Source organism: Cavia porcellus, unplaced genomic scaffold (assembly GCF_034190915.1).
Source record: "Cavia porcellus strain 051 isolate PalLab524CR breed Dunkin Hartley unplaced genomic scaffold, mCavPor4.1 scaffold_15, whole genome shotgun sequence".
NCBI classification, from domain to species: Eukaryota; Metazoa; Chordata; class Mammalia; order Rodentia; family Caviidae; genus Cavia; species Cavia porcellus.
Window position 1 is genome coordinate 32853415 of NW_026947498.1, and position 26580 is coordinate 32879994.

Consider the following 26580-nt stretch of genomic DNA (forward strand, 5'->3'; position numbering starts at 1 on the left):
TTAACTCAAAAATAAATTCATAGACTGAAAGTTAAAGGATAGGAAACAATAATCTGTGAGACAGAAACCCAGAAAAAATCATGGACAATATCAACTTCAAACTAAGAGTAATCAAAAGAGATAAAGAAAGTCACTACACACTTCTTAAGAGAAAACTTCAGGAGGAAGAGGTTACAGTCATAAATGTATATGTAGCAAATATGGGAACACCCAACTTTGTAAGACAAATCTTAATAGACATGAAAAATCAAATAAACAGTAATATCATTATAACAGAGGACCTCAGCACCCTATTGACACAAAAACCCAGAACAACTAGACAAAAATCAGCAAAAAAATAACAAATGAATCAAACTTGTGAACAAATGGGCTTTGTAGACATATACAGAGTGTTCTACTTAATATCAGAATACACCTTCTTTTCAGCAAGATCTAGGATGTACTCTAAAATAGACCATATACTAATACATAGAATATGGTTAAGTAAATGTAAAGAAATTGAAATTATCCCATGTATTTTATCTGACCATAGTGCAATGAAATTGAAAATTAATAACAAAAATACCCACAACAATTCCATAAGCACAAGGAAATTAAATACCCACTGAACAACCAATGGGTCACAGAGAAAATTAAAGAAAAAACTAAACAATATATACAATCAAATGAAAATCCATATACAACTTAATGAAACCTGTGGGACTCAGTGAAAGCATTCCTCAGCAAAAAATTTATAGTGGTGAATTCTCACACAAGGAAGATAGAATAAGCACAAATAAGCAACCTAATAATGAAACTCAAATTTGTAGAAAAAGAATAATTCTCAAAGCCTAAAGAAATAAGGAAATTATAAATATCAGAGCAGAAGTAAGCACAATTGAGACTAAGAAAACAATACAAATAAGTAATAAATTGAAAATTTGGTTATTGAAAGAATAAAATTCCCAAACCCCTAGTCAACCTTATCACAAAAAAGGGAAAAAAAAGAAAAACTCCTCATATTTATGCAATAAGGAATGAAAAGACTTAAATCACTACAGAATCTATGGAAAGAGAAGATCACCATTTACTTTTAAAATCTTTACTCTTATAGGATAGAAAACACAGAAGAAATGGACAGATTCCGTGGAAGTATACAAATTACCACACCTGCATCAAGAAGATATAAAACTTCTGAATTAACAAATATCCATTAATAAAATTAAAAATGTAGTTAAAACTTACCAACAAAAAAGCCCAGCTTCTGATGGATTCACAGCTGAATTCTACAAGAAATTTAGAGATGATTTAATACCAATACTCCTCAAACTCTTTAATGAAATTGAAAGGGAAGCAATTCTCCATAATTCATTCTGGAAGGTAAATATAACCCTGATGCCAGAAACAGAGAAAGATCCAACAAAAAAGAAAAATTCCAGGCCAGTTTTTTTTTTACTTATCCTCCATAAAATATTAGCAAACAAAATGCAGCAAATCTTCAAAGATTGTGTATTGAACCAGGTGGGATTCATCCCAGGAATGCAGAGATGGTCCAGCGTATGTAAATCAATAATGGTAATACACCACAAGTAAAAGACAAAATTCATATGATCATTTCAACCCATAAAGAAAAAGCTTTTGAGAAAGTCCAACACTCATTAATGGTAATACCCTAGAGAAAATCAGAATCTATATTCTCTACTCCCATCTGATAAAAGCCTTCTATGACAAACCAACAGTCAACATCATAATAAATAGTCAAAAATTGAAAACTTTTACTCTAAAATCAGGAATAAGACAAGGTTGTCTTATTATCACACTCCTATTTAATATAGTTCTGGAAACATTAGCCAGTGCAATTAGATGAGAGATACATAAAAGAAAAAAAGATAGGAAAAGTAGAAGTTAAACTATCATTAAATGCAGATGACAGATACTTCACATAAATGACCCCTAAAACTCAACCAACAGACTTTTAAACTTGGTAAGTAAATTCAGCAGTGTAGCTGATTACAAAGCCAATACTCAAAAGACAGTAGCATTCCTGTACAGAAATAAAAAACTCACTGAGAGACAAGTTAGACAAACTACACTCTTCATATTAACAAATAATTTGAAATACTGAGGAATGAATCTAACAAAGGAAGTAAAAGATTTATGCATTGATAATTATATTACCCTGAAAAAAGAAATTGAAGAGGAATTCAGAAAATGGAAAGATACCCCTTGCTCATGTATAGGAAAAGCCACAATTATAAAATGGCCATACTTCCAAAACTGTTATACAGATTTAATGTAATCATAACGAAAATACCATTAGCATACCCCACAGATTTAGAGAAAACATTCCTAAAATTCATATGGAGCCGTATGAAAACTAGAATGGCAAAAGCAGTCTTGAGCAATAAGGGAGAGCAGGAGGCATCACAATTCCAAACTTGAAATTATACTACCAAGCTGGTATAATAAAATCAGAATGTTAATGATAAAAAAAAAAAAAAAAAACAAAAACAGAAGATACAGACACAAACAATCACAAACACTCTCAACCACCTTATCTTTGAGAAAGATACCAAACAAGTTCACTGGAAGAAAAGAATCTTTAACGAGTAGTATTGAACACCCGGTTTTCTACACACTGAAGACTTAAATTAGACTCATGCCTCACACCATGCCCTAAACTAAAGTCCAAATGGATCAAATGTCTAAATATTAAGACAGGGTCGGGGATTTAGCTCAGTGGCATAAGGTCCTGCCTAACAAGTGTGAATTCTTGAAATTATCCCTGGTACCACACACACACTCACAAAAAGTAAGTAAGTAAATAAATAAATATTAAGACAGAGCATTAAACCTACTGGCAGACAAAGTAGGTAGAAGTCTTTAGGGAATAGGGGTTGGCAAAGAATTCATTAACAAAAACCAAAATGCATTAAGAAGCACTTCGAAGAATCAACAACTGGGAATCTCATCTTACTAAAAAAGTTTTTGCACATCCAAAGAAAATCACCAAGAGACTGAAAAGAAAACCTACAGATTGGGAAAAGATTTTTGCCAACTGTCCCTCAAACAAATGACTTTTACAATATATAAAGAACTGAAAAAATCAAGCCATCCAAATTTAAAGACCCAATCCTAAAATGGGCATCTGAAATGAATACAGAATTCTTCAATGAATACACAATTCTTAGGTGAATAAACTCAAATAGAAAATAAATTTATAAAAAAAGTTTATCATCTTTTGATATTCAAGAAATGCAAATTAAAACAACAATGAGATATTTCATTCCAGAGAGAATGGCTAACATCAAGAAATTAACCAATAATAAACACTGGCAGGGCTGTGGGGAAAAAAAGTACCCTTTTGTACTATTGGTGGGAGTGTAGACTGATAAAACCACTAAGAAATTAACATGGAAATTTCTCAAAAATCTATGATTAGAGATTATATTTGACCCAGCTATTCCTCTTCTGGGTATTTTCCAAGAAGAATTGAAAATCCTATCACAGCAATATATGTTTATAGCTCTCAGATCCTGACCTAGATCCCAAATCTCCCAAATGAGTGATAGTGAAAGCTTAAACAAAATGAGAAAAGTGCGATGATTTTAGTGCTCCAGAAAGGTCAAAACCCTTTAGCTGAGCTGGAGACTCCGAGGGTTAGGACAAATACTTCTCTAGACTACCTTTTTTTAAAATTAGGTCCAAAACAAAGAGCACAGAAACTGAGGAAAGCACAGGCAATGAGCCCGACCATGGGAGTCATTTCAAGGAAGTATCCAAATAATAAACCATGTCAATTTAGGAGAACTGTCTTATCTTCATGATGATATGGTAGGAGTGATAGTGTAGGAATAATTTCTGCTGCTGCAGTCTCATCTTAATTGATGTTTGACCCAAGTGTCCACAACTGTGGCCTTGTCTTGCCTTTTGAGGTATCTCTGGCCTCACAGGCCACTACAGGCCTCAACTAGCACCAGTGATTCATAGAGGTTCACTTACAATGAATCAGCTGCCATTGCCATGTAAGGGGCCTAGGCCTAAGACAAATGTGCAGATGAACATTGAAAGCCAATTAATTAATTTTAAATCCTGCTCATAGCCACTTCTTAGTGGTCTCCAACAATAGCTGCACAATAACCAGATCTTGGAAACCACACAAACGCCACTAACTGAGGAATGGATAAAAATGAAGTGACTTTTATATGATGGAATACTACTCAACTATACATAATCAAAACTATAACACAGATAAGTAAAATATATCAGAATAACTTTTGTGGGTTTTTGTACTATGAAAGCAATTTTTTTACTCTAGTGTTGAACTTTAACTATCAAAAAATTTGAACCTAAATTTAAAAAAAAAGATTGTGCTTCTTAAAATAAATTTTCTATATTTCATCAACTTATTTAGTCAACAGTAGTGATTTGACATTTTATATTTAAGCATAGCCTGTTTTGCCTTTAAAAATTAAGATTTACTTCTGTTAGAAGACTACTTTTTCAGGGAAGATACATTTTTCTTAGTACTTTGCCCACAGTAAATATAATGGATACATTATATTCATTAGATAAATATTTTCTTGTATAATAATAGAAATATTTTATAAAATCCATTTAGTAAATAAAATTAATTATAAAATATTTATTCTGTCTAAATTTTACTATAATATTTTAATAACATTACTATACATTTTAATAACATTACTATTTAATAACATTACTATAATATTTTCAAGTGTCAAAAAAGTGTTTCTGTTTGGGAATTTTAAAATAAAATAATAAATGTAAATAATGTAATTTAAACTTCTAAACAAACTTATAAAAGCTGTAAAATTATGTTATCTTAAAAATTAATTTAAGCAAAAGTAAGAAAAATTAGCACCAAAATTATGGAATGCATATATATTATGGATGATATTGCATCTTTTTCAATTATTTTAAAATCACCTTAGTAGATAATTAAAAATTGGATAAAAATGTTAGATAGATAGAAATTATTTTACTAGTGTACTCTGATATAAAAACATGTTATTCATAACAAATAACTTTAAAAACAATTATTTTCCTTCACAAACCTAAGTTACTATTTGTAAGTCATTTTCTTTTTTGAAAATACCAAGGGATATGATGTCCCAATATTCTGGAATTTTTCTAATTCTATTTTCTGAGTGAATTATAATACATACACACATATACCCACACTTAAAATTTTCAGTAAAAATATTTAGAAAGTTTATATAATCAATCAGTATCATAAGTTATTAGGTTAATAGATAATCTAATTATTGGTATATCAGGAAAAAGTGCTGTTACTGTTTACCATCTGGTCCAATAGTCTGCTTCATTGTTTGTTGTTGTAAGTGATAAAAGATATAAACATACAAAACAATTTTTCTGCCCTGACAATTCTCGGTGCTTCATGTCTTCATTTCCCCTTTCTTCTTTGTAAACTAATAGTTTTTCCTTTTGTAAAATGTAGTGAGTTAAAAAAAAAAAAAAGTAGTCTCTTCACATAGCCTTCCGTTTTAGTTACATAATACCCAGCACCAGCAAATTAAAGAAGGACAGGTTTATTTTGGCTTCATTCTTAGAAATTTTAGCCCTTGCATGGCTCCCAACATGGTGGAATGGGCTGCGTGGAGGAAAGCTGCTCAGGTCACAGCATCCAGGAAACAGAAAGAGAGGGGAAGGAAGGCACCCTGAAAGGAACTAAACCCTCAGGTTACTGCTCCTTTATTCTGACCTCTTCTGACCGGGTCACACTTGGTTATATCACTTTAGCAGGTGCCCAAAGCTAGTATAGATAGCATAAGCTTCCAAACACTCTACCATTAAGTGCTTTCTGTTTTAGGACAACATACAGATATAAACCATAGCATTCTACCCTGGCCCCCAAAAGATTCATTCAGAACTCTTTTTGGTTGACTCTGCTATAATGTCCAAACTCTTCAGCCTTACACATCATGTTTTGAAAATGTGACTCCTTGCAACACTGCTCTCCCATCCTTTCCAGCAAGTGCACCCTACGTTACTAGAAGCTTTATTACAGCCCACTGTTTTTCTCTACACCACCCTTTTGTTCACCTTTCTTTAACTTTAAATTTCCTTTGTTTTCCTTCTCTCTACCAATACTACCAGATGCAAAAATGTATATCCTCTTTATTTTTAAAATGCGATTTTTTCTAGGTAACTTTTTTTTTTGTTTCTGTCAAATATATGCAATCTCTTCCACAGAAATGGCAACATACATCTTTCAAGTACAGTGGTGCCCAAAGTTTTGAACTTCGAATTGTTTTGAGCTACATATGACCATTTAAAAATTAAAAATCAATTTCTGTATGTTTCTACTTTGTGGATGTCTAGCACTTGTGTAGTGATAGTGGTAAACCCTGCAAAAACAATTTATAAATATTTTCCTAGTAAATGATTTTCACAAATATGATTTTTGCGAGAATTAAATGGACTTTTTCATACTAATGAAACTAAAAGAACCCAATAGTTTTGAGAATTCTAAAAAGAAATCAGAATTAAATGGAAAGTGAGAATTTGATTTTCCTGAAAAATTACCAACAGAAAATAATTTGGACCTCTTTGAAAAAGAGCAGTTTTACACAGAAGAAATGAGTAACAGGTAGTCCTCCAGTGAAATTTGTTCTGGTCAACTCAGAGCATATCATCCCTCTTTCTAAAAGACAGTGATAAACTTGGAGGAATGCATTAAATTTGATTTAGAGTTTCTTTTTTTTTTTTTTTTTTCATTTTCAGGAGACATATTACTTTAGATTATTAACCTTATTAACCGTCTATTTCATTTTAGGAGTAAACAGTAGTATGAGAGAAGACCAAATATTACATATCAGTGCCTACAATTTCACAGTTTTCTAACAGTTTTTATTTTGTAATAACAAGGAAAACATAAAACTAGTGAAAACAGCAAATGTTAACACAGTATCTTAGAGTTTTATTCCCGTTTTGGAATGCATAATTTTGTTGGGTTTTATAAATAACTTGTGCATTTTAGAAAATTTAGCAGTGTTCCTTGCTTCTGCCCATAGATAATATTACTAACCCTATTTTCTAGCCCTGACATTTTAATACTCAAAAGTGTATGTGGAAAAATATCCTTGCCGGTTAAATCTGCCCAGACTTACGAACAAATATTTTAGTTTAAACTAAAAAGTAGCTTCATAATTGGGAAAAGTTGCATCTTTGAAGTCAATGCAAGTTCCACAGAACTTTTATAAGGATGTTGTGTTGACATTTTAATTGAATAAGAAGATTGCAAGGTTTCACAAACCCTCATCTGTAATATGGTATGCCTCCATGAAGTCCCAGTTCAGAGTTCACAGGCTTATTCATTCATGGATTTTCTCTTAGAACCTAGTTAGTTTTCAGAAAACTGCAAATATCCTCTGCGTTTTTTTTGTTTGTTTGTTTGTTTGTTTGTTTGAAAGTTGCCAGTCTGAGATGATTATTTCAGTGCTCCTGCTGATTGGCTGCTACCCTGTGACCCATTTTCAGTCGATAAACCAGCATTCTTATATCCTAAGAGGTTGTTGTACAGGGTGTGGCTGTCTTGAGTGTTCTCAGTTTGTTCCTCTTAAACCCCTAAAATGCCTAGGATGACACGGAAATGCTTTACATCACCTAAAGGTTTATTCATACAGTATTTTATTAAACTAAATTATGTAACTGTGGGAGACATAGAGTATTTAGGGTTTAAAATAGGCATTTTTTTTTTTTTTTTTTTTTTTTTTTTTTTTGTCTTTTTCCTTTTTGTCGGTACCAGGGATTGAACTCACGACTGCCTGCTCACAAGGCAGGCGCTTATGCCGCTGAGCTAAATCCCCAGCCCCTAAAATAGGCATTTGTGGACATTTTTGTGATCATATCTGAAATTCGTGGATTTCCACAATTTGTAGTGCTCTAGGCTACTAATGCTGCAAATTTTGTGGATCAACTGTATGCTCAAACCATTGCTAAATTTTCCTGCATAAAAATGTTCTGTGGAACTGTATTTTTGCTATTGTGGATAAGAATATGTCCAGGCACAAAACATTTTAATGAGGAGTTAGGGAAGTACATTCAAAAAAGATTCAAAAGGGAAAAGATATGAGAGAGAGAGAGAGAGAGAGAGAGAGAGAGAGAGAGAGAGAGGAGAAAGAAGGAGAGTAAAAGGAGAGAGAAGTTTTAATTTACACACAGAACCAAACATGTGACATATTAGGTTTTAAAATATGCACATCACTTACAATAAGCAAATCTTGAGCTCAGTTCTAGTACTGTCAGATGAGAAAGAGTTGGTTTCAATTAACTGTAGAGAATACAGAACAAGGTACAAAAGACACTATTCTTTAGTGTAATCTAAGAAACAATCGAAAACACAAACTCTCTGAAAGAACGTTTAAAATGTGAGAAGAGAAGGTTTTGGTATACGGCATATTATTATTTACATGTAGCCACTCTCCAAAATGATTATAAACTGCCTGCAATGCAAACATACACTAATAAAGGGGTAAATACAATCACAAAAAGATCTAGGAGGTGTCAAACCAATTTATGATGGTAGAAATTGGACAATTTATGGTTAGCACATTATGAAAATGTTTGAGCTAATATATATGGAACATTTACATCACCCAGTAATATTTGCCAATTACTTGAACACTGTTCATATTATTGGAAAATAACTGAAAAGCAAATTTGATTTGCAGCTCACTAGTATTCCTACTAGTTGGGAAAATTACAAAATACTCTTATTTGTACATTCAACAAATATTTAGTTGATGTTCAGATATTATTCCAGACACAGAGGATACACAAATGAATAAGATAGAGATGATCTCTTCCTGATTAACTTGAATTTACAAAGAGGTCACTTAACTTTTAGAAACACCATTTATTGAAACTGTTTAATTCTGAAACATTACAGAAAGGATGTTTACAATGAATAGGGTATAATAAAATAATGTTACAAGTTTATTGAAATAATGGGCATAAATTACTATTAGCACTGTATTTTGTGTCAGTAAAGATATAAATGTTTGTTAAATGAATTAATCATTTCCAAATATTCACAGGAAATAAATTTGTGAACTTAAAATTATTATCAAGCAATATTTTCTTTTCTATCAAACATAAGCAATGCATTTGGATATTGCTTTTTATCTTAAGTCATCTTGCATAATCACTGATTCACATTACGTGTAATGACAGAATATTCATGCTAATATTGTGTTAATTTTTGGTTGTTTCTCTTATTTAACAGTTTGTCTATTATCCATAACAGCTTGAATATTATCTCCATATAACCTTAAATTCTTGCCATACTTTGCTATCTACATGAGGAGAAAAGCGAGGTTTTCACTGGTAAAACATTTCACTTTAAGATTATTTTCTTACAAAACTTTGATGACGAATAGATGTTTTAAAAGAACAGACACTAAGGGGCTGGGGATTTAGCTGAGCTGCATAAGCACCTGCCTTGCAAGCAGGCAGTCATGAGTTCGATCCCTGGTACCGATAAAAAGGAAAAAGACAAAAAAAAAAAAAAAAAAAAAAAAAGAACAGACACTAAATAACTTTATAAATACTGTTAATTAGATGATTTAATAGTAGCTTCATTACAGATCTTTTCTTTTCTAAAACTTGCTAAAAATAGAGAAAATCTATTCCACTACATCAATATCTTTACTTTGATTCTAATACTAAATGAGTGAAATGAAACATGAGTTTGTAAGTTCTAATTTAACTAAACTTTAAGATTTGTGTTTAATCTTTTGTTCTGTAATCTCTGTCTTTTTCCATTGTAATTGTTTCTCTTAAGTCATTCTGCAGAACTTTTCAGATAAAATTTTTAAAAACTAATTAAGGAAAATATTTTTATATTTAAAAATTTTAAAGAGATATTAGAAGATATTTTTCTCAAAAATACTTTAGAGAAAATAACATTTTATTTACAAATCTGAATATTATATGGAGTTGCTCAAGTACTGAAAAATATTTGGAAATGAATAAATATATTTTATATTATGTACTTCTGCAAAATTTTCTCACTCTCTAACAGATTAATTTAGAGATTTGTTCATACAGCCAATAAAAATTCTCAGCCATATCAATTTGAGAAACACTATTAAATAGATTAAACTTTTAACCTTTGAGCAGTAATATGTGGATGAAATAACTATGTTAAAATTGTAATTTTATTATATACGGTTTTTAAAAATATTTATATGTATCTTATATTCTGAAATAATTTAAACATAACTATTAATAGTACCTGTTTTTTATGTGTATATACATTAAATAATATGTATACACTGAGTAAATATACTGGTAATAGAGCTGATTTTCTTTTTTAACATTGCCAATTTCCTATTATGTTGTTGTTCTTTTAGACAGTGTCTCACTGTGTCATTCAGTCTGGCCTTGAGCTCCCTATATAGCTCAGGATGTCCTGAAACTTACCACGATACCCTTCCTCAGGCTCCCAAGTGCAGAGAGCTATCCAGCTCAATTTTCATACTGTTTTAAAATGCCTTAAAATAAGTCAAATGAAAGTTTGCATATAGAACAAAAAAGAACAAAGAAATAACTAATCCATATTAATTTTTCCCAACCCTTTAAAAATTGTCAGTTGGGGCAATATATTATGTAAGTTATTAAAAACATGACATTATACACACCCCAGGAGTATTGAAACTAAAATATATTTTTTCTGTTTTGTGAAGAAATAGCACATGATTAAATGTAACTCCTACTGCTTCTAGACTAAAATAGAGGGATTACTTTTATCACAAGCCTAAATTTATGGTTTACATTATTTCTGGTTTGAAAATAATCGTTTTTTGTTTGTTTGTTTGTTTGTTTGTTACTGGGGTTGGAACTCGTGACCTCGTGCTTGCCAGGCAAGTACTTTTGCCACTGAGGTAAACCCTTGCCCCTGAAAATTATTCCTAATCCTTGAAAATTTATTTGAAAAATACAACCCAGAAGAAAAATCTACACATAATTTAAGCAATATACATAAGATAAAAACTGTTTTGTTATTCTTGAGAGAGAACTTAGCAAAGGCATACAACAAAAGCTTTGGGATGAAAAGTAATCATTTTTGTACTGCTATTCATGACAGAGCTATGAAAAAAGTGCAGTAAGTGCACAGGTTTAATATTATTTTACAAAGTCATTATGTAGTCTGTTATATATCATGATACTCCTGAGAGTTTCTACATTTTGATATGTAACGAAGCACATAACATAAAGAATTTGTTTGGGCATTTCACTTATTTGAATAAATATTTTGAAGGAAACCTAGAGAGTAAAAACTTTAATTCAGTTTCCCAGGTTAATATTTATAACTGCATGTCTATAGTACTGTTTTTATTTGCTAAGATATGATAACATAGGAGCTCTACTTTTGTTTAAAACTTCCACTTCAGGAATATCGTTTATATTTCACTAAAATATTTTAACTATTTCTAGATGAATGCATTGATAGGAATAATAAAAGGATTGATAAAATTAAAAACCAAATAAGAATGACAGACATTATCATTAAAAAAAAATTTGCCCGAATCGATGTTCTTTTACCTTAATAGTAGTATTTGATGTATACTTGTCCATTTTTCATTTTAGTTTTCCATTTATTGATTCGGTTATTTATTTATTTATTTGGAGTTGCTTGTATATTCCAGATGTTAGGCCTTTGTCCAAAGAACGGCTGGCAAAATTTCCCCGCTTAGTAGGTTGTCTCTTCAATTTGTTGGTTGTTTCCTTTGCTGTGTAGAAGTTTCATATTTAATATGATCCCATCTATTGATTCTTAACACTATTAATTTTCCCATTGGATTCTCTGCACAAAGTCCGTGTTTCCAAATGTATCTTCAAGAGTTTTACATCTTTATCTCCCAGTAGATTGTGTTTCGACAGCTAAATCATTTATCCAATTTTATCTTAGTTTAGTTCATATATATATATATATATATATATATATATATATACATATATATCTATATCACCATGACATATTGTTACATATATATATATGTATATATATATATATATATATATATCTGGAATGAAACTTCTGCATGTGTATAGCAGTACATACTACAATGCACAAAAATTGAAAGAGTCAAATATTGAGTAACATATTACTGTAGTATTGATGAGATAAACAGGTAACTTTTTAACCTTTGCCAAAACATACACAAGGGTATAAAAATGCATGAAGATGAAAAAGAAAATGCATGTGAAAAATTAGAGATTATTTGATCTCTACTCAACTAATGCCATTTGAATTAAGATTTAAGAGTTATATATTTGAGTCAAATAAAGAAAAGTTTCTCTCCCACCACAGCATTTCTGACAATTTGTATTAAGGTAAAATTAAACATGTTCATTAAAATACCAGAAAATTATAATTGCTGAAATTCAAAGGATGAAATCAATAGTTAAAAGACAAGAAGGGGAAAAAAAGACCAAGATCATGTAGATTGAAATGAGTTATTAATTTTGCTTTTTATCATAAGAGCAAAGATCAACATGGAAAATTTAAATGAATAAATTGATTTGAACAAATTCCTGCTTTGAGCAAAAAACTTTGTTTAGTAAGCTTTAGAGACTTGTAATAGTATCACAAAGAGACTACTTTTTTAAATTTGGTATAGAAGTTGTGATTCTGGAGCCATAATAAAATATTAGAGGATTTTAATAGTTTTAAGGCTGTAGATCAATCAGAATTTGTGACTAACTGAATAAAGACAAGTGCACAGAAAACATCTGACATTTACCTGGATGGATGCTAGTAGTATCTACAAATTAAAGATTGTCAGCTGATGGTCATATAAAGGGCAGCTGAAAAATTTGTGTTCTTTTTTAGGCATATCAAATATGTCACATTTTTGAGGTATCCAAATGCCCATGACAAATAGACCTATCATATAATTAATATTAGCTTGTGGAATATTTTGCTCTATTAAACTAATTGCTGTATTTTAGTTATTTTTCTCATTAATGAAACAAAATACTTGACACCCAAAGTTAAAAGAGGAAAGATTTATTTGAGTTCAGTTTGTTGAGGTGTAAGGCCACAGTCAACTGACTCCAATACTGGGTGATGTGTCAAAGGGGCATCACAGGGAAGAAACTGTTTATATCAGTCAGAATGCAGCAAAGTAGCTCCTTTCTGTCCCTTCATATTCCATGCAGGCTACCCATCTTTGATGGTGCTATTCATCCCCATGGCTGGGCACCCTTCATTTTAGGATCTTACTTTTAATCCCAGCATCATACAATCTAGCCATCCTCAGAATCCCGTATCTATAACATTAGTCTTTGGGGGAACATCTAGGTACAAAGCATAACAGTTAATGATTAGTAGGTAAGATATGCAAAGGCCTGAATCACTGAAGAGGAAATCACATCAGCTATATTCTCAATCCTCTTCTCTATGATCTTAAATTTTGTAATGTTCAATAAATATATACAAACCAATATAATATAGGAAATAATAACCAGAGGTCTGAGTTAATCAAGAGTGAGTTTTCATGTCTATATATATATATATATATATATATATGTCTGTTGTGTATGAGTGTGTATATAAAGAGATGAGAGTTGGGCAAAGAATCTGAAAGTACTTATTTTTAAATCTCAAGTGGTTTAAATGTTAAGAGAGTTATATTAAATGTTACATTCCTTACATTTTTATTCTTTATATATTTGGAAAATAAGTTTTATAAGGAGAATCTAATAAATATTTTGAATAATTCTGCAATCAAATATGTGATTGCTATATTATGTAGCTAGACTGTGGGTCACTTAGAGATTATCTGGGATATTTTGGAGAGTTTTGTAGAAATGCATGCAAAGTATATTATCTGTTTTGACATTTGCTTAAATTTAAATTCCTATGTCAAATCTATAAGAATGTTTTATCATGTTTTAAGGAATCATTTTTTAAATAAGTTTTCACCTTCAATGCACCATTTAAACTATATTTGGCAGAGCTATAAGAATCAGACCATATTATGTCTTCTGATTTTCTAATAAGTTTGCTGGGTTCAGGAGAGCAAACCTCGAAAGAGAGAGAAACAGTGTGAGAGAGTAGATACTATCTTTGTTGGGGAACCAGAGACTTCGCCTGACTGATATGGAGTTGCAAACCGACTCAGTCACCCAGACTAACTGAGGAACAGTTGTAAAGCAGAGTTTTTCTGAGTACAGGTTTTTGTTTTAGGTAACAAGGAAGGTAAGCGGGACATAGTGACATGTGATTTTATTTGATTGACTCCTCGGGACCTTCCTTAATTCCTAGTAAGGCCCATCTCTGTGTGAGCTGACAAAGCATCTTTTCTTTAAGACCTTCTGTCACCTCCAAGTTATCAATCTTCCACCTTCTGGTGACCAGAGCATACATTGGCCTGTTGGGTGTCAAAAGGAACTCCACAACTCTCTATCACTATATAATTTACCTTACTGAAGATATGAAAATTTGCCATATATATTTAGCACACATAATTCCTTTATCTTATTGTGACAGAAATTCTAGAGGAAAAACACTTCCGCCTTTACTCTAGGAGCAGTACTTAACCAAACACTAATAATAATGTGTAAATATTCCATGAAAACTCCCATCATTTGCTATCAATTTAGATAACTATGAGATGCACAATCTACAAAGCTTGTCAAAATTTCACAACACAGTTGAGTTGCCCCAGGTTATAATCTACTCAGTTACGCAGCTTATGTGCTTTATTTAACTTACTGACTTCCTGTCTCACACCCGTCTTTATGACAGTGACACGCCCCTTCCCATAAGAGACATGCTCTAGAGCCTCTGTAGCCAGAACTTTTCTGTGAAAAAGTATACTTATATATAAATTTGATTTGTGTATCTATATATGCACATGTTTTTTATTAATTTTATTTTATTAGCACATATGTTTGTAGTACATAATGAATAAATTATCATGGAGAGTTGGTACATGTATATAACTCATCTTAATTGTTTTTATTTCCACTTCCACAAAGACCCCTGCATCCATGATTTATTGTAAGGACTTTTCTTCATATTATGGAAGCTAACATTTTATATGAGGTCAGTCAGCAGGCAGGAAACTTAAGAGAATGACTGATCTGGTATGGTCCTGACTCTGATGACCTAAGAATAAAGGATTGTTTCCTCTCGTCTGTCAACTGGCCATCCAAGAAACTCTGATATTTGCATAACTCAAAACCCACTTTAAAAAAGATCCTAAGATAAATTCAATGTGGAAAATATTTGTTTTTGCTCACAATTTTAGTTTACTGACAATACTTGGTTGGCCTTATTGACTTAGGCTTTGATATGGTAGATGGTCATAGAAGGAACATATGATGAAGAAGGTCTGTTCACTTCATGGTAGCCTAGATGCAAAGAGAAAGGTAAGAAGGGTCCAAGGTCCATTTCTCTTCAAAAGGACACTTTCTGTGACCTAACTTTCTCGTACTAGGCTTTATCTCCTAAAATTTCTACCACCTCGCAATAGTCCCAGGAGTGGCTACTTAGGCTTTAATGCATGGACATTTGGGAAACATTCTAGATCCAATCTATAGCAACTCCAAAGGCATAGAAAATGCAGATGTCCCAATTCAAAAACACCACACAGGAAGAATCGTCTTCTGATTAGAGTAGGGTCAGCCTTTTATACTCACGAGTCCTGGAACAGAGACAAATCTCAACCACATTATGGACAATCTGCTTTACTCACTGCAGTAATTTAAATGATAACCACATCCACTATTATTGATCGACAAAACATTATGGTTACTCTAGATCATAGTCACGATGTCAGACAAAATTAGCTCTCAGAAACTCAAAACCAATTTGTATTTTTTCTCAGAATCATAGTTTTCTCCCAAGTTATTCCTACAAATAGACCTTTCTAATGTGACAGGGTAATATCAATTTTGGTATATGCAAGTTTGGTTAATGTTTAGAAGACTGTAGACTTCAGTTCGACTAGAACAGTTCTGGTTCAAAGTTATTACCTCATAAATTTTTTATCATTCCTTTCACTTTTACCAAGACGCTTGTCTGAGACTCCTTTATATGATAATATACTCATTAACTGATTTCATATATGTATTGATAATAAATGAAAACTTAATAAAAGCATTTATATTATTTAATATTTTATTTTGTTAGACAATAAGAAACATCATACTTCTTGAAATAATTTTTTCAGAGTTATTTATACTATAATTTTCTATGATATATATTGAATACTCTGTGAACAAAATGATATTTTTATTATCTTAAACATGGCTTTTTGCTTTAAAAATTAAGAAAAATGAACAGGAAGCATTATGATATAAAGCATTTTACGTAATTGCCATTTTTTATTTTATATATGAAAAATATAAATCTTACATCTGTAAAAATAACCTGAAAATGTAATAATTCACTGATACTTATTTAACTGACTTCAGTATCAATGAGTGAATATAATCACAGAGCTGTTCCAATCTTAGGTTAAAACTAACGTTAAGTGTGAGAATAACCACATCTCCACCGCAACCTATTTTGTTTATTATGAAAAATAGAGAAATAAGAAGGGAAGACACCTACACGTTGATACTGCCAACATGGAAGCCTAGACAATGGGAAGATTAGCAAAGACCTACAAAGGAAAAAATATGTAAGCTGCATGTGGAACTCAATAGTAGAGCACTGAGCTAGTGTGTAGGAGGCCCTGAGTCCCATCCGCAGCACTGTGTAAAACACTCTCTCACACACACACACACACACACCACACACACACACACACACAGTGGGGGGGGAGACAGTATAAATATAAATATTAACATCCTAGATTTTTATCTAATTTTCCATTTTTCCTGTGAAATAAGAATGTTTGTTTTTGAAGAATATGCCATGACATACAAGTTTTAACTATAAATGTTTTGCTAGTATTTAAAATCCTTTTTCACTGGGAATGATTTTATTAACTAGAAATAAATACTTTTCCAACAATTATGTTGTCTTTTAGTAATATTGTAAGTAGCTATTGAAGTGATTTGCCAACTGCACTTTAAAAGCAAGCAGCATGAGCTCAGTGCTGCATTACTGCATTTTCAAAAAGATTCTGCATAATGCTTCTGAGATAATGGTTGATCTTGAGTTCATTGTAGGTTCCTTATTGTGAGTCCCTGATATTCTTGCAACAATGAAGTTGTTGTTATTCAAATGCACATATGCATTCAGTACATAATAATAGTATTCATAGTCATCTATAAATAGTTGAAGAAACAATTGTATGAAATGCTTGATATTCATTTGAACCACTTTTTGTAGTTTTATTTTTAAATTCATATTTTAGTTGTGCTCATAAGATATTCAGATATTCTCCTTAGATTTGTCTGAAAAGAATGGTAGCTTCTTTACATTACATTCTGTGTTTCATTAAAGCTAAGCAATTCCTTATATATAATAAAGTTATCAGAACATAACATATGACAGACACACAAATGATATGCTATTACTGATCAATGATGGATGTGTGTTTAACAACTTCTAATATGCTTTTTTTCTAGATACACCATCAGTTAAGATTATACCATCCACTCCTTTTCCACAAGAAGGACAACCTTTAATTTTGACTTGTGAATCTAAAGGAAAACCACTGTAAGTTGTTTAATGAGCAATAAAGTTTTTCAGTTTGTCTTCTTAGTGCTTTGATTGCAGGTTTTAACTATAGAATTCCACTGTTTTTGTCTTTTTTTAACGGGCAAAATGATCTCTAGAAAAGAAAGGTCCCTGAACCATATCTTCATTAAGTGTCCGTGGAAGACTGTTTTTTACTTTGTCATCCAGTGATGCTTCTGGGAAGGTTTCCAGATGTGATTTCCCCCCTCTTTTTCTGTAAGATATTTCAACCTGAAATGACTGTAGACTTAATCAGTCACTATTTATATCATCAGACTAAGAAAATGCATACATTGTTGAACTTAATTCTTTCATGGAAATTGAAAATAATGAAACCTCCTCCAAAATGCCCATTTTACATATAGAATCATTTTCATAATAAGAAAAACAAAATGTGCATTTCAAAGGTAGTCTCCTATGACATCATTGGTAAATATATTCTTGAAAGTAATGTGAATAAAAAGGTTCCATAAGATGAATAATTTCAATATTTTCAACTACAAGAATTTTATTATTAAAATATGCTTACAGTTATGTCACCTGAAGTATAAAACTAATTTTGTCTTTCATGTTGATAAGGTATTGACTCATAAGTTAACCATTTTATATAAAATTGAAATAGATTTCTTGAAATATCAAGAATTTGGAAACAGTATGATTAATGTAATAGTTTATCTGCTCTAGGTAATTTACTTCATATTTAAAAACTGCCAATTCATTTATATTTTAATTTTTTTGTCTTTTTCATTTTTATCACGACTGCCTGCTTGCAAGGCAGGCGCTTATGCCGCTGATCTAAATACCCAGCACCTATATTTTAAATTTTAATTAGATAAATTCACTTGTACTCTGTATATCACTGAAAACAGTAGCTATGGCTAAAATCCAGTTAAATTGCTAAAAGTTTGCTTCAAATAATATTTTAATTACTTAATTCTATATCAGAAAATGGCCCAGTATTTTAACTTTTTCCATTGTATAACATTATTTTTCTGCCGCACTTTATCTTCTTCATCCAATTATTGATATTTTAAAATTATCCTCTCTTCTGGTCATTATTCTCCAGAGGATAACATGCTTTAAAGTGTAATTTATGCATTAACCTTTTATTATTTAATTTTTAAGTATATTTGAAGTTATTTTAGAGTTCAAAAAGTTCACTTTTTCATAGCAACTGTATTATATGAGGTATGATTGAAAAATGTAATGGATTTATAAAGGTAAAAATATTACAGTGGAAGATTCTTTGACATTAATAATTTGCCACTTCCAAAAAAAATAATAATTTGCCACTTTCTGAAGCATTTGCCTTTCTTGTCTTTAGTTGGGCTGTCAGGGCTTGCTTGATGTCCTGAATGTATTAGAAATGTTTACTTTTGTTTTGAATTTGGAGAATAACCAGAGATTTGGCAGTGCCACATCCAGTGAATAAGGAAGTTGAGCACACATAATAATGTTTTTATCAGCCTGCCTTTCGACTGGATGACACTCAGCAGAAACATTCACCAATATATTTTTGATTGCACTTTAATACATACTCAAAAGTGGACTTCTATAACCACTTTAGAGAACGGGATAAGTGCATTCAAAATGAGGAAGAGTATTTTAAGGGGGCATTAATGGTAATGTAATGTAGTTATACGTCAATTTTTTTTTAGTTTAAACATTTACAGATTATTTTGATCATCTCTGCTATATACTCACACAATTCACTTTCATAGTAGTTACCTACCAAAAAGTTTAAATTGCTGTGAAAGCAAAAACACTTTTTCCACAACAATATACTATTTATATGCGACAAGCACATTTCAGCATTATACCTTCAGAAAGAGCTTTTGCTATAAATTCAGTACTTTAGGGAAAAAATGTAATAGACTCTAACGTGATTTAGACATATTTAAATGCTAACTTCCTCTCATTCTGTGTATCTAATATCAAATATTTATTTTCAAAATGTTTCTTTCATTATAATACTTGCTTCCTTTGTTATTATTGTCCAACTATTTCTTTCTTCTTTGTTGCTTCCATTCCTCCTTAATAGCAACAGGGTCAGTATGCATGTATAGAGAGGAATATCATCAGGATGATTACAAAGTGAACTGTTTTGTCTATATTCTTTTCTCCATCTAGTCTATTCAAAAGTATATACATGCATATTTGGAATATATATTCAATATAACTAAGTGATATAATATGGAATATACATGCATATATTTATTATATGATGTGCATATTATACAATGCTTAGAATTAAATGCATATCTGTTAAAAACATATCAAGTTAACTGTCAGTGATTTTTTTTTTTTATTACATGCATGTCCCAAATAGTGGACACCTTATTCAGCATATGTGAATAGTTTGTGAGGTTAAAAAATATTAATTTAAATAATGATATGGTTGAATAATGTAGCTTACTGTGGATCTCTGAGTCTCAATTAAATATAAATGAAATTTAATGTATAATGACTTTTTATTGTAGATCAATACAAAGCAGCATAATATTTTATTTATTTTTACTTAAGAATACAAAGGCTCAAGAAGATTTAAGAAACAGAAAATGTCACCTTTCTGAGAGGATCCTGATTAGTATACTTGTAAACAGAAAAAGGATGTGAAAGGTGCCCTCTTTCACAGAAGAGAAAACTTAAGTCTCAAAAGTGTTAAGTAAATTTTCTCATTCGCATAGATTAAGATTCATGGACCAGGATCTCTTCTAAGTTTAATGCTGTCCACAGTGTATATTCTTTAGTTATTGCTGCTACTTCATTTGCAATCTACATTGTCACTTATGTTAGGCCAACTCACTACTGAAAATCTAAGATGAGACAGTGTAATTTTTCAGAATTAAAGATGAAGTGTTGGATGCAGAGTGAAAATCATGCTATCTCATGACATTTTTCACAGTAGCAATTTTTATCATGTTTTCTTCTATATTTATGGTCTTTCTAAACTCTTGCCAAAGTGCTAGTCAACTGATGATTTCTAGAATGAGCTTAGACTCATATAAACTGCTTAATGCCTTATCTTTTAATCAAATAACTTGTAAACCCTTTGAAGACTAAAAATAATCATAATAATTCTCTTTATAGACTTCCATGTTATAATCTGCATGTTATTGTCTACAAATAAATATGTATTAACATATTCTCTTCTATTGTATTCCTATGTTCAGCTTTCTACTTTCATTTTCTTTCCCTCTAGACTGTCAGGCCACTGACTGATAGCCAAATCCTTTGATTCTTTCCTTCTTTTACACTACTGCTTCACTTTCATTCTTTCCTAATCTTGAATCAACTCTTTTCCATTTTCAGAGTAACTATCAATTTCAATATAAGAGGATATTAACCTCTTTAAAGACCATTTAACTTGTTGCCATTCCAGTTTGTATCTCCAACAGTGCCAGATGAGGCAGATAGGACAAATAACAGAAAAAGACTGAAAAAAGTTATTGGATTTTCCCAGAAGGAAATCTTACTGATAATAAAGAAATTAATCTCACTAGAGCAAAGAGAACAGAAGGGAAATTGAAATGTATGAATCCGGGAGTTTCTGGATAGGATAGAAGGAAGAGAATCACTAGTGGAAAGGCCACTTACTCCAGAAAATGAGTCATGAAATGCAGTAGAGGACCACAAAAAGTTGCAACATGAAGCAAAATAAAACATAATTAAAAAAGTAGAATGACTGCCTGTATCTTAAAATAGGATGGAAAGAGTAGGAGTAAAATTGGATTCTTTGGTATCACATTTATATAATGGGCAGGTTAGAATTGCCAATTTTCCTCTGGTAATCACTGCCAGAGTTCTGCTCCATTACTTTGCAGCTATTGCACTTGATTCTCCATTTTGTTTTGGCATAGTTGAGAAGTAACACTGCTGTTTAATGTCCATTGTTTCCCCCAGCACTCAATTTATAGTATCTTTACCTGATCTACCTCTAATGAGCAAGTGAAAATCAGTAAGGAAGATAAGATTCCTTTATCTCGCAGAGGATTAGTCAGTATCTTTAATTCATGAAAAAACCTTTATTTTTCTTTAAAAAGTGTTTCATAGGCTTATGATTTCATAATGAATGAGTTGTTCATTTTTTTCAGCTATTGTTAGTAAATATAATGACACCACTATCTTTTGTCCAAATCACAAAATGATGGCGAGACTCAAGTTTTCCTGAGACTCCTGTACCTAAGCTGCCCTTTTGAATGCTAATGTTTTCCTTGTTCTAAATGTGAAAGCCCTAGTGACTGTTTATGAATAATCATGCCTTATTTGCCTGAGTTGGACGGAAGCCTTTGCCATTTTTCTGTGCAACAGCTGCATAACTTGGGCCAGAACCAAATTGTTCCACTTGACACTACTATAGAGGCATTTTATTCTTTTCTTAAAAGAGAGATTACTGTACATGTCTGTCTATTGTTTTAATTTTAGTCTAAAGTGAGGACCAAGCTAATGCCAGCCACTTTTCTTTCAAGTCCCCAGAGGTTTTGCAAACCTCTTCTTTCTTTGGCTGAATTCCCAGACAGCTTTCAGGCAGCAGCATTCTCCATTCATAAAAGTGAAGGGGAAAAAGAAAGAAGAAAAAGAAAAAAAGCCTTTACACTACATTAAAGTCATGACTTTAAATGGTGCAGAGTTGTCCCCCACATGCTATGACTGTGAGTCACTGTTTATTTTAATCCAATGTGCAATACTTTATGAGTTTATGTCATATGTAGCAGTAGGACATTTTCAAATAAATGTGTATTTGTCACTTATTCTATGAAAGAAAATAATTATAGGATTTGATAATTTTCCAGTGTAATCAGTACAGTATTTATGTTGTACATCCTATTTTACCTTCTACTAGTCACAATTTTTCTGTTTCAGACATGAATCTAATATGCATAGTTTTAAAGCAAAGAACATTCTTATTTTTTATAAAAAGAAAGATTTTAATCTTTAGGAAGATAGGTCACATACTTTGTAGCCATACTAATGTATTGTAAATGAGAATTTTGAAAAGGCTTGAGAATTGAAGAGAAATCAGATATGCACAAATTTCCTATCAATGTTATCAAATTTTATCAAGCTTATCGAATTTTATCAAATGTTATCAATGTTATTGAATACTTTAAATGTCATAATTAATTCAATTTATACCAAAGCTTGTAATTTTTAAATTCTTGCAGGAAACTCAAATATATTACCTTCAAAAATTCAAGGAGCAAGAATCTGAAAGAAATTTTTATGTTCGATTTTTATATGCAATTCCAAAAATGGAACATTAGACATGAAAACATTATATTGAAGATTTTCATATTGTTAGTTCCTTTACCATAACATTTATCCTTTAAAAAAAGCCACAGATTTTTTTGATAAAAGTTATAAAATCTAGTCAAAAGAAATTACAAATTATACCAGACATTATGGGGGCAAGTTATCACACAGGTGAGTGAAATATTTTCCCCAAAAAGGAAACATGATTTAAAACATAAAATAGAGTTATAGTAATGACAAATTCATCTAATTTGCTATAAACATAAGTTATTAAAGAATGTTTGTCTCTATTCTCCTATCAGAATGTTTTCTATTTATTTATTAAGGCCTGTGTTTACATTCATATAGTGTGCCTAAACTGTTATATTCTGGTTTACTGGTTTTGCATTATTAATATCCACGATGCTCATGTTCTTAAATCACTTAACTGCATCATTTTTTTTATTAATAAACATTATTTTTACAAGCATCTTTAAGGTCTGGAAAAACTGAACACAAACTACAGAGAGTTGCCATGTGTACCCTAATCCCTAGTGTCTCCTAATCTCCCTCACTATATCCCACACTAGGATCCTGCGTTTATCAAAATGCAGGATTCTATACTGCTTCATATGTATGGAAACAAAGATCATTATTTATACTAGACTTCACTCTTATACAAAAGGTAATTTTTCATCTCTGAAGTAGACAATATATATATATATATATATATTTTTTTTTTCTTAAGAATAAGTTGATATATATGAACTGTCTGAATCCAAGCAAGTTCTTAATAAAGTATACCATAGAGATGGTAATAAATTATTATTTGATCAAAGAATTACATAGAGTACATCTCTCCAAGTTTCAAGCTCAGGAGGTGTTAACTGTATAATGCTATGCTTTATAGTAACTCTGAAAATCATGTTATTATCTTAAACATCTTCCCAGGTTCTGAAAAATCAAGATTCTCCATAGAATAAAGACATCCCAAGAGGATGTTTTCTGACTTCAAAAAATACATTTAAACACTAAAGAAACACATACTATTTTCATGGCAAGACCAGTAGAGTAACTATAGGACCTTTTATTCAGGTAAAATTAAAAGTTACAAACGGAAACCTTTCATGCCACTGGAAAAACACCTTCACTAATTTATTTAATGTTATATTAGCAAAAGTTTTAGACAATTTGCAAGAAAGTGTAAAAGGATGAGCCTTGTTTACACATGTGTGTAGAAGGCTAATTTCGAGCAATCTGATCGGAATGGGAGAGATCAGTTAGCAAGTACTGATAAATAATAAATACTAGGAATGAGGAAGACCTTTAGCAACTCAGGATAAGCAGGCGACTTGGTTCTCCAGTGGCTAAGAATCCAGATATTTGATCAATAAAATTGCTTTGTCATAGTTCTCCAACCTCTTTCATATATACTTTTTAAACTTAAATCATAAAGCTACCTGCCATTCCAACCACTTATATGATAATTTCCACTTTACATATGAAAAAGGTATTTTCTGAAGGTTGAATGATTCTTTCCAGTAACACATGGTATTGGTAAAATTGAGATTACAAAGAAATTTTTTATTTTACATTAACACTGTTGGTTGTACAGTTGGGTCTAGTGTTTTTAGTTATTCTATTACCTTGTTTTTTCACGATAACCCAGTGATCATGGCAAGAGTTAGAGAACTTTTATCAACTTTGTAGACAAGTCTAAATTCAGTTAAGTAATTGTAAAATTTATGTAAACTCTTACTGTTATCTGAATATTATTTGAAGGGTTTCCTAAGTACACTTAAATATATCCCAATAATTACTGCCTATGCTTTATGATTAGATGAATAAAAATAAAGGGTAAATTCATTTATTTTTAAAAGACTACATTATTTTACATTCTCAATTTTATATGATTTTATGTTAGGAGTAGAGGTCAGAACTGCAAAGTAATATTACTGTAGCTATACTAATTCAGTATAATACAATGGAAGTTAGAGGCCAAATTAATCAGGAAGTTAAAACATTCTTCCCTAAGAATATATCTTTCATATTAAATGCTATGCCTAATTTATCATATAAACAATTGACAAGTTAAAGCTAATGAAGGGATTTTAATATATGATTGATAATCTACAATAATAAACCTTATACAAATGATAATAAAGTCTTATTTTTAACTGTGTGAGTTGATATCTAGAGGTAAAGTTGTTTCAGTTTCGTAAAATGTGAAAGAAATATAGACATTTTATTTATTAATTTCAAAGATATAATATTGGGAAATTAGTTCTAAATTTCCATAATTTAAAAAAAAATTCATGTTCTGTCCTTCCCACGTGAATTTCTTTTCTGAAGCCCATATGGTCTTTTGCTTTCATCTCATGGTTGCAAAATTCAATCACACATTGACTCTATGGATACACACAAGTGATTATCTTGGAAATGAGACTGAATATATTTAGTTTTGTTTTTTAAACAAGAAGCTGACTCCTGGTAATCTCCACTGCTGTTATTTAAGCTAGGCATCTGTGGCGTGTTGGGCACTCAGTCATTTTCAATTAAATGTTCCAATGTCCTGTGAAAGTCCCATAAGAGCTGGCAGAACTATGATTATAGATCCATAGAGGAAATGTCCTTGTCCAATATTTCCAGGTAAGCAGTTTTCTTGCAAAACAAGTCAATTATTTTGAAGGATTATGTAAATGTTCAGCAGAAAACTCTACTCAAAATTTTTCAATATATTTGGGAAAAACTGTGGAAAAATGCTATCATGTACAGTGACCAAATTTTAGAGTATGAATTTTTGGCACCTAAGTTTAAAAATATATAGTTTTAAATAATAAAGCAAGTGCCCAAAACCTTTTATCTAAAGCTCTATAAACATAGCATGTATATTTGTATAATAGCAAAATCAACAAGATAATTGTAGGAAAATTACAGAAGCAAAAATCACTTATAATAAACTATATTTTAAAAAGTTAAAATGTTAGAATTGTTTATTATAGAAAGTATTATTGGGGGCTGGGGATTTAGCTCAGTGGCATAAGCGCCTTCCTTGCAAGTGTGTGGTCATGACTTTGATCCCTGGTACCGATAAAAATGAAAAAAAAAAAAAAAAAAAAAAAGAGAAGAAAGTATCATCATATACTTCAGTAAGTAACATTCACTAATATTTGCTTTATCTCTTTGCAAATTTTTCTATATGTGTCATAAATTTGAAGCTAATATCCCTCTGGGAGTCACCAGAAGAGCTTATTGAGAACAGAATTTTTCTGTGCCTCTTGTACTAATTGTTAAATGTTTTTCTTATCTATTCTCTACAAATATATAAAGGAAATTAAACATTTAAAACAAAAGTAATTCAGAAAGACTGAAATGATTTGGTAATTTTTAAGTTAATAATTAAATGGAAAATTCTTATTTATCAGAAACTCATGTATTTAAAGAAAGAAACTAAAAGAAAATTTCTGGAATTACACGTGTTTTTGTTTTTTGTTTACCTGTAGACAGCACACAATCTCAGTTCAAACATACTGTAGCCACTAAATTTTAAAGCTGAAAAAACTTATAAAGCAAATAGTTTCACAAATTATAGGAAATATGAGCACTTACAAATGGCTCCAAGTAGAATAGGCACCGTCTCTCAATGATTGATGAGGGCCTTAAAGTCCGACTATTGT

General features: G+C 31.1%; 1 protein-coding gene across 3 annotated transcripts in view; it reads left to right on the top strand.

The window, feature by feature from the left end:
• The window catches only part of Cadm2 (cell adhesion molecule 2), a 980415-nt gene that overhangs the window by 854003 nt on the left and 99832 nt on the right, over positions 1-26580 (top strand). For all 3 annotated transcript variants that reach the window (XM_063224759.1, XM_063224757.1, XM_063224758.1), the window contains one exon: positions 17560-17650. In XM_063224759.1, the coding sequence (XP_063080829.1) occupies positions 17560-17650 (91 nt within the window). The remainder of the gene's footprint in view (positions 1-17559; positions 17651-26580) is intronic.